The 10,545-nt window shown below is 33.2% G+C and overlaps 1 protein-coding gene across 1 annotated transcript in view; it reads left to right on the top strand.

The window, feature by feature from the left end:
* LOC143249741 (protein Wnt-4-like) overlaps positions 1-7,742 on the top strand; it is a 71,687-nt gene extending 63,945 nt beyond the window's left edge. The window contains exons 4-5 of the mRNA XM_076500079.1: positions 2,384-2,649; positions 4,684-7,742. Of these exons, the coding sequence (XP_076356194.1) occupies positions 2,384-2,649; positions 4,684-4,885 (468 nt within the window). The 3' untranslated portion in view covers positions 4,886-7,742. The remainder of the gene's footprint in view (positions 1-2,383; positions 2,650-4,683) is intronic.
* The last annotated feature ends 2,803 nt before the right edge of the window (positions 7,743-10,545 follow it).

The raw sequence follows: 10,545 nt of genomic DNA on the forward strand, positions 1-10,545 counted from the left end.
TAATATTGTAATGATATTCTCAAGGTAAATGGGAAAATTCAAATGAATAAACAATTTAATATTATAATTTTAGAACAAATTATAACACCGTATTTTATGCAGTTAAACGTCACTAAACTAAGATGCATTAATGCTTGGTGGTACAGTACCAAATAGTGAATGTCAAACTTCAGCAACGTTTCTAATCGTAGAAAACAACTGCAATTATAGACGTGTGTGTTTAAATTAAAACAAGTTGGTTTGGTTTCTTTTAAATTTCACACAAAGCTACATGAGGACTATCTGCGCTAGCTATCCCTAATTTAGCAGTGTAAAACTAGAGGGAAGGTAGCTAGTCATCACCACTCACCGCATGTTTGGTGCGATGGGGACTCGAAGCTACGAACCTCGGATTACGAGTCTCGTATGATGAGGGGCCTGGCATGGCCTAGCGCGTTAAGGCGTGCGCTTCGTAATTTGAGGGTCGTGGGTTCGCGCCCGAGTCGCGCCAAACATCTCGCCCTCCCAGCCGTGGAGGCGTTATAATGTGATGGTCAATCCCACTATTCGTTGGTAAAAGAGTAGCCTAAGAGTTGGCGGTGGGTGGTGATGACTAGCTGCCTTCCCTCTAGTCTTACACTGCTAAATTAGGGACGGCTAGCACAGATAGCCCTCGAGTAGCTTTGTGCGAAATTCCAAAAACCAACCAACCAACCTCGTATGATGAGACACTGAGACGCCTAGAATATCGATACAATAATTCATTATCAATATTGTTGAATTAATTCATTTGTGAAAGGACGAAATTTATTATATTTAATTGCATAATTTAATTAATTCATTATTTTAAAAAAGAGGAAAATTATCCTACTTAATTGTATTGTCGAATTAATCCATTAGTAAAAAAGGCAAAATTATAACAAAGCATATTATTAAAGGACTTTTTGTTATCTGTCTTATCTACTGAATTAAACTAAACCCTCCTAAAAAAAATCAAAGCCACTCCTTATCATTCAAATAGTTATCAAGCTTCTTCCTAAAGCCCCTTAGATTAACTGTACTTATAACATCTATTGGGAATTCGTTTCAGATACCAATCACCATGTTATGAAAATAAAGCTAACTTGAAGATGACTTTTTCCCTGCTAAAATTATCATTCCATGTATCGTCCTAGTAGTCTTTCTCTGAGTCTTTTCCAACAATACAATGTCCTTTTTGAGTACAATACCCAAAACTGAACATATTATTCCAAATATAGCTTAGCAAATAACTTATACAATGACATTATAACCTCCTTAGACTTGTATTCATTATTTCTATTGATACAATTTAAGATCTTATTTGCTCTGCGTCCAGCAAGAGCACGTTGCTTGGATGGTTTTAGAAACTGATAACAGCTACATCAATGCCATTTTTTTCCATAACATCATAAAAGTTATTTTCACCAAAGTTTATTCATAATTAAAATCATAACACCTCACATGCATTACCCTGCATTTATTTTAATTAAAATTCATTTCCCATTTATTTGCCCAATTCACCAAATAATCCGAATTATTTTGTAAGGCAGTAACATCCTTCTCACAACCAGCAGTATCCAAAACTTTTAATGTCATCAATATCTCTAAATAATTTATTGACCACTTTTTTATCAATGTCATTGATGTAATTCAACAAGAGGAAAGGTTCTAACACTTAGCTTTGGGAGTTCACAAGTCACGACATTAAGTTCGTTTGATTGAACTTCATTTAAAACAACCCTCTGCTTTCTTCCATTTAGCCAGTTTTCTATCCAGAGATAACATTTTAAACAAGCTTTTTATGTGACACTCTGTCAAATATTTTTGATAAAAAAACAAACAGATACACTAACTCCACACCTGTACCCTCAGCTGTTATATCAGTAACCTGTTCAAAAAATGCCAAAAGATAAATAAAACAAGATTTCCGCTAGTAAAACCGCACTGGATATCCAACGAAATTTTAAACTTCGTTAAATGACTTTGCAAAACACCAATTATATATATAATATACAGAACTGATAAGATCTTTCACCCAGCACCAGGTTTCATCAGGCTGGCTGGGATATTAAATAATATTGCTGAATTAATCTTAATCCATTAGTAAAAAGAAGAAAATTATTATTTTAAATAGTATTGTTGAATAATTCATTAGCAAAAAGAGGAAAGTTATCACACTGAATCCCGTTTTTATGTAAAAGTTAGGTTTATCAAATACCATTTCTTCTTTTTAAGTAATTAATCAAAACAAACAAATTAAAGATCGCAAATTCATTTTTTCATCAAGAATTATTTATAATCTGAATGAACGAACAATTAAATAACGTTTAAGAGTAGTTCTAGTTACATAATAAACTTATGTAGTTATATTCACTGTTTTCAGGCTCTGAGAAAAAACATGAAAAGACTGTGTAAGTGTCATGGAGTTTCAGGATCCTGTTCTATGAAAGTTTGTTGGAGGCATCTGAAGCCCTTCAGATCCATTGGTCAATGGCTGACCAAAAGGTTTGATGGAGCTACTCACGTCAGGGCTGTCCGGAAAAGAAACAAACTTCGGTTAAGACCTTCGAAAAAAAACATCAAACGCCCCGGCAAGAAAGATTTAGTTTATCTTGACGAATCTCCTGATTATTGTTACAGGAACGAAACGTAAGTTCTTCTCATTCACGTGATGTAAACAGAGCCAACGTGGCTGGCCTGAGGGTTATAAATTTAGTCGTTAATGTCTGTTTGGCTAGCTACGTTTAGCTTTAAATTTTCCCTTTCGTATTGCCTGTCGGCAATTCGAAGAATTAAGACAGCCCCATGCGGCTTCTTTACAAACACATTTGCCCACACACTCTCTCTATGCCTGAGAAACACCCAGGTTTGTCACATTAGTATTTGTGTATTCGGAATAAAGGACCATTGATTCCGTCCCTTAAAATAAGTCCCCCCACCACTATCACTCCGACAAACGGACGAGACATCTAGACGGGACAGAAAGATCAACATTAACGTAGATGAAAGTGGAAGCGAAATGGACGATAGTCAGATATACGTACAACAACACTTTAACTTCGAAACAAAAAGTCTTTTATATCTTTCGGGAAAACCTCTCAGACCTCTCTAAACTTTGATTATTCACCAGAATGCATAATTCGAACTTATTGACAAGAGTAACCCATATAAGAAGTAACTTACAGTAAAAAATTGATTACATTAACATATATCAGTTGTTAAAAGAATAATTAACAGATAAATATAAATAGAACAATCAAGCTTCACAGAACACTAGGAGATTGCAAAAGAGAGTTTAACTGATCGAAAACATTTATATAATTGCCGACACCATATATTGTAAACTAGTATTTTAAGATAGGAAACATGTATGCATGTATCTATCTTTTTTTTTTTCATTTTAGGAAACCCTCCCGAAAAATACAGCATGAATTAATCTCAAACTTAATTTTTTGTCCTCCCGTTAATAACTATACGTCAAATATTAAAAAATAAGTGGCGTTTTAGTTGTTCTTTTCATTCGATAATTTGCTTTAAAAATATTGTTTGTTTGTTTGAGAGCAAGTCCACATTAACCTATTTACTGTATCTACCGAGGGAAATGAACGCCTGATTTTGTTGTGAGTCCGTAAAGTTACCGCTGCCCCACGGGAGAACTATAGTATAAAACATTTGATCATTTTAGAAACTATAAAGTAAATTGTTTTGACAAATGCTCTGTATAAATAGTGTTCCAACTACGGGCGTCTCTTTGTATTTCAGTGTCCCCAGTGGCACCGCGGTATGTCTGCGGACATCTAACTCCAGAAACCGGGCAGAGCGCAGATAACCAGCTGTATAACTTCGTGCTTAATTACACAAAAAGAAACAAATATACGTATTTAAGCCTTAATTTAGGGTTCCCAATTCAACGAACGAAATGTGTCTTCACATATGAATGTGACGAAGAATATGTTATTACTGTACGCTCTTCTAATTATCGAAAATCTCTAAGGAACTATATTATGAAAGTTGTATTGAAAATTGATATGCCTAGCATAACGTTGTATGGCAAGTATAATTAATTGTAGGATAGTTTACTTTAACGTTAGTTCTTGTTATCATTAGAAAAATCCCATTGAAAAAAGAAATTACTAAAGTCTATGAAAAAGGTTTGGGTAAACCTCACAAAGTATGAATGGTGTATGCACATTTCGTGAGGCAAGTGATACAGTAATTTGTACTTTTCCTGCTTTGTGATTGTTTATTTCTTCCCTCTAAAATAGCAAAATGCACTTCTGGTTTATACATGAAACCTTTGTTCCATCACTAGCATATAAATAAATGTTTTATTATCAGAAAATCAGTTTTTGTTTTGTTTTTGATTGTATGATGAATATGTATTTGATACTTCTGTGTTGTTCACTTGGATAAGTTACAAATTGTAACAACAGCTGTGCCAGTTTATATTTTCGGAACTTAAATACTGAAGGCTATTTTTGTTTAACAGTTTCATTGAGCCTAATACTATCATGAACAGTTCATCCTATTAAAAAAAAAAAAAAACAAAGGCTTTATGTTTTAGGTTTTGACACTACAATTAACCAGGCTACTCTGTGCGTAAGTACGATTGTAATTTATAAGATTTTTGGTTACTTGCGTTACACACAACGATGTTACTAAAACTGTTTGAATATGTTACAGACTTGGAGTCTTAGGTACGGAAGGTCGACTGTGTAACCATACCAGCTACGGGATGGACGGCTGTAGACTTCTCTGTTGTGGACGAGGTTATCAAACAGCTCTGCGTAAGGTGGAAGAGAAATGTAACTGCAAATTCAAATGGTGTTGTAAAGTAGTTTGTGAGAAGTGTCGGTATGAGAGAGAGGAGCACTATTGTAACTAGATAAAATATTAGGCTTGTTCTTCAGAAACATGTGTTATTTCACGACGTTAAGTTAAACAGCGGATATGTCTCAGACATCATCACACCAGTTTTGGAAATGAAAATAAACACAAACAGATAATTTCAGAAATGAGGATATGTATGTGTGACATAAATTATCGACCGGCGTTGTGTTGCATGAGTTGTATATAATGTTGTATACATCCATATAGTTTCTCCGTTGATTTGAAGTCGATTAGATATTAACAGTTCCTCTGGTCAACTCAATAGCTGAAATCTGTACTAGTTAAGTTCTGTTTCGCTCATAAATGGATAGGCTCAATTTTTAAACAGTGATGAAATATTAGGTTAATTTAGTTAAAATAATTCGTAACAGTTATAGATAATTTTGTTTATCCCTTCATACTTTTCGCATATAATTTACTATAAATATTTTATTTGGGCTAAGAATAATCAAACTTTGATGAGAAAGGTTGTTTACATAACGATAACGTGTTGCTCCCTTTTGTGATTATTTTGTAAAGAACTGACTTCGAAGGCATCATAGAATAAACTGTGTTGACAGCAATATATGTATATACGAAATGCATTACTACGCGAAAATGAACATTTTAAACTGTTTCTGTTACTTTTGTTTTTAGTAACAGTAACGAATAACAATAAATTGTTAGTTGAGAATTTGATGGGCAAGCCAAGCAAATGATATATATGGATTGTGTCGCCCCAAAGATTCCAGTCACTCTTCATGTAGCGTAGTATTAGCCCGTAGCATGAATAACTGGTACGTTACTTGATGTTATGCTCTGAACTAGGTTCGGAGAACTGTCTGGCTTCTCAATTTGTCCTCAATTGTTGTTTTGAAAGCTTGGCTAGATAATGGCGACCAGAGAGTTGTGGTCAAATCCGTTGCATTTACCCTTCTAAATGTTTTTAAAGATGTTATATAGGTTGAGAATCTGGGCTTTAGGTGAACTATTCCAGTTCTGTGTTGTATTTACTTCGTGATATTGAACACTATCCTACTAAAACAAAACATTAACCTGCTGTCTAATGCATCTACAATTTGCCCTGGGAAATATTAATTTATCATGTCTTGGTTTCAATAGACATTAATATGTGCAAACATTTCATTAATATGCTCACGCGAAGAGTGTACCTCAATCCAATCCTGGTACAATACAGTTAAAGTAAAATGTTAACTTGTTTACCTTCAGATTAATATTTGATCATCACGCTGCAACATTCGTGTCCTTTAATCACGATTACGGTGCTGTTAAAGCTCTACACTAAAAAACAGAAAAAGAAACAACATTATCTGGTATCCTTGGACTATGAGTAGATATAATGTTTGCTTATCATAGCTTGTCTAAAAACCCATATTCATACAGGACATGTTTTACAAACACTACGTATGTTTGTCATTGTGAATTGTTGCAAAAATAATTTCTGATACTCTTCTGTTGTCATAAAAAGTGAACGTTTACTGTAAAAAGTAAAATTTACTGGCAAGTGTTTATGATGTACCATCAGATAGTTTCGTGTACAGAAAGACCCTCATGACCGATGGTTTCTAACTTTTTATCCATCTCATATCCAACGACCGAAGTTCATCTTTTACGCTTTCTTTATATTTACACAATTGAAGATGTAGTAGCGCGTCCCTCTTCCAGTTTACGTAGTGTGATTGTAAGAGATTCTACTATTCTAAGGAGTAATTCTTCCCAGCAATGAAGAATGACTAGAAAAGAAAGAAAGACACGATATCACGTTCGTTTAGACAGTTACTGGTAGTGATACTACTGGTGTTATAGGTTTTAGCATTATAGTGTTTCTTTGTCGGACTGCAGGGCTTTCTAGTGATTGATCCAATTTATATTTGTTTGGTCGCACCTCAGGCACGTGACGTGAACTCAAATATCACTAGAAATGCATTCAATGCATATTTTTTTTTTGTATTTAAAACTGAAGAGAATTTTAACAAAGACTTTTTAAAGACAAAATATTGTTTTTTTGTTAATTATAATTTAAAATAATATTTCAATAAAGAAGAATAATATTATTTATTATTTTATTCTTTTTTCGTTTAGAGTTAAACCTATAATTATGAAAAAGTTTCAAAGATTACTAGTTAGGTTCCTTTCACATCCTTCACTTTTATTGTTTTTTAATACTATATATAGTTCCCTTATTTTGATATTTTTCTCTTTCATCTTTATTTATTACCCATTAGGTCAACTTTCACTAATGCCTCTTTTCACCAAAATTCTATTTCGAGAGTTTAAATGTGTTTGTAATTATACATCCTCTACATTTAATTTTGATTACAGCTCAGAGAACGAAAGAACACTAAAACTTTGTAATACAGTAGCCATAAAGTCTAAAATAATAAACTGTATGCGCAACAAAGTTCTATAAATAATCATTAACTTAAAAGGAAAATAATTACTCCAATTAAGTAAAAGTGAGAGGTACATTTACATGATTTAATAGGTTCAGGCATCACCTTTGACCTTAAATAAATTAAGTGTCTTACTGATAATTGTAGTCATTATTGTGGTTACCGTGATTATTATTCATAGATGGTTAAATATATATACATAACCTGGTTTTAGTTTTATTTCGTGCATATTAATATGTATGGCATGTTTTCGTAATAAATATTTTATAATTTATGTTATTCGAAACAGATATGTAGAAAAACTCACTTCTCATCTTTGTCAGTTAATTAGTCTTCAGTGTGTTAATATGTTGACGTTTAGCAAATTAATGTGTTAAAGAACATATTTTGTCAGTCTTTAATAACATTTGCTGTAACAGTTGGTGTTCTTTATTAAAGATTGTCCCTTGTCTGCCTCAATTTTAAAGAATCCGCACGGTTCTAAATGGTTAAAAAGACCAGTAGACAGCCAGGAATCTCAAGTTTACAGAGAAGTTGGACGGGTACTGAAATCTTATTTTTTGGCCAAGTGGTTAAGGCACTCGACTCGTAATCCGATAGTCACGGTTTTGAATCCTCATCACACCAAACATGCTCGCCCTTTCAGCCGTGGGTACGTTGTATATTACGATCAATCCCACTATTCGTTGATAAAAGAGCAGCCCAAGAGTTGGCAGTGGGTGGTGATGACTAGCTGCCATCCCTCTTACACTGCTAGATTAGGGACGGCTAACACAGACAACCCTCGTGTAGTTTTGCGCGAAATCCAAAACAAACCAAATCTTATTTCTTAGGCTGATTAATTTGGTCTGAGAAGAGGAGGGGAAGAGAAGCGTATTATTACATGAAGTTTTGTAATGTTTACTTACCCTAATAACGATGCTACGAATATGTAGTTTTAACCTAGCTTTCCTTTGTTATATATTAAAGTCCCGGACAAACAAACAAATTTAACAGATTATTCTTTATATCATCCTACTATTGATTGCTGTTATTCTAGTTATTGTTTCGATTGTAAATTCTGATTGCACTGGTATTTCGACATGCTATGATCATTAATAACGAAAGATACAAGGTGGACAAAAAGAGGGCAAAGTCAAAACGTTATTTAGTTTCTCATTCATAAATACTAGAAAACAGCTTCAAAAGAATATTGTTAATTTTTTTGCTTGTTTGTTTTTGAATTTCGCGCAAAGCTACACGAGGGTTATCCGCGCTAGCCGTCCCTAATTTAGCAGTGTAAAACTAAGGGAAAGGCAGCTAGTCATCACCATCCACTACCAACTCTTTAGCTACTCTGTTACCAATGAATAGTGGGATTGACCATGACATTATAACGTCCCCACGGCTGTAAGGGCGAGCATATTTGGTGTGACAAGGATTCGAACCCGCACCCCTTGGCTTACGAGTAGAGATGCTTGAACCACCTGTCCATGCCGGACTTTATTTATTTTTTAACGAAATGTAAATAATATCACATTTTATTTTAATATCATCGTATACCATATGTTTTGCTCCCCAGTGGCACAATGGAATGTCTTAGGACTTACAAAACTAGAAATCTGTTTTCGATACTTGTAGTGGAGACCACAGTAAGCCCATTGTGTAACATTGTGCTTAACATCGAACAAACAAAACCCATGTGCTAAGAGCCTAAAAGTCGCGAAGTGGATTGTAGGTAACGCCATCTCTTAGAAAACTTTGAACTAAACAAGTTTTCGTAGATCTAATATTTACTCACGTTTGCACTTAGATTTCTAGTTTCTGTAAACCAGAATTAAAGTTTTTAATACCCATATCAGCCGTCTTTATAATACATTTTTACATAAAATCGGTTTCCCGGCATCATGAATTTCTGTAAATCAATTTGACAGGAAATTTATACTTACGAAATTCTGCTAATAGAGTACCCCATTAAAAACAACTCAAAATAAACCCCTTAGACCAAACATTTAAGGTGTTCGTATTTTGTTGTTAAAGCTATTATTAGAATATTAAAACAGTTTACAAAATTAGAACTGAAAAATGAAGTATATTTTGTATGAAGATATGGTTACTTGCTCGTGATCAAAAGAGAGCTAATAATATAGATTAGAAATAAAAGTTATTTATGAATTAATAAACTCGATTATTTATATGAATCCTAAGAGCACTGATAACGAATGCATAGTATTATAAGGGAGTATGCAATAAAACTAAAATCGTCACATGAGAACAGTAGCTATTATCACCGTTAGGTGGCTCTGTGGTTATATTTGCAGTTTTGTCTGGAACCGACACTGTTGGTTTAATGAGGCATTGTAGGGGAACTACGCAAAGTATTAACTTAAGGACGATTTAGTAAAATCATGAGCAATAACTTATTCTAGAATATAGACTAAAGGCATGAAATTTTACAAAACAATTATGATTTTCGGGAAATTGATGAAGTAAGTCTAATGAACGTACTTTTTTTTTTATAAGTGACCAGTATACTGCATGTTCTACTTAAAAAACGATCTAGTATTTTATCTTTAACTTATAGTTAGTGTTTTGTCTGTTACTTTTCTGGGCATTACATTCAGATAAAGTTTAGTATTTTTTAGTATATATCATGTTCAAAATGATATATTCAAATTCTCTCTGTCTTTTTAAGGCATCCTTTTGTTACCTCGCAAGGTTTTAAGACAAAATCTCACCTTATCAAATATCGATTTTTTTCATGCATCACACAAATGTTATCTTAAAGTAATACAAGTCTTTCTGAAGACATAACTTTTATAACTCCAAATATTTTACTAGTTATTGAGTTACTCGTACATTTATATTATTTTATGCATATTGAACTAAGTTGATCCTTATAATATGAATGAATTAGGGCTGAGAAACTTTTTTTTTCGAATATAAGTGGTACTTATAGAGGTATGGGTGTGAAAAGGTACGGGTGTGAAAGTCTTTCGATCTCGGTTAGAAAAAAAAGGAATAATAAAGTTCTAGATTTCATTAAAATAGTTTCATTCCCAGGTAGATTTTAAATAAATATCTGAATTTTACTACTGTAAAAAAAACAACTTTTTTAAGTTTAAAATACTAGTGATTGGATTACAGGATAAATACTCTTAAAGAAAAGAGTAGTAAATCGAGTTCTTATAAATTTATTTTTTTCATAGAATACTAATATATAACTTGTAACTAACATTAATAATGCCCAGTAATCCTTGGTATTTTAAAAATATTTACTTTT

Source organism: Tachypleus tridentatus, chromosome 4 (genome assembly GCF_004210375.1).
Source record: "Tachypleus tridentatus isolate NWPU-2018 chromosome 4, ASM421037v1, whole genome shotgun sequence".
Classification (NCBI taxonomy): Eukaryota; Metazoa; Arthropoda; class Merostomata; order Xiphosura; family Limulidae; genus Tachypleus; species Tachypleus tridentatus.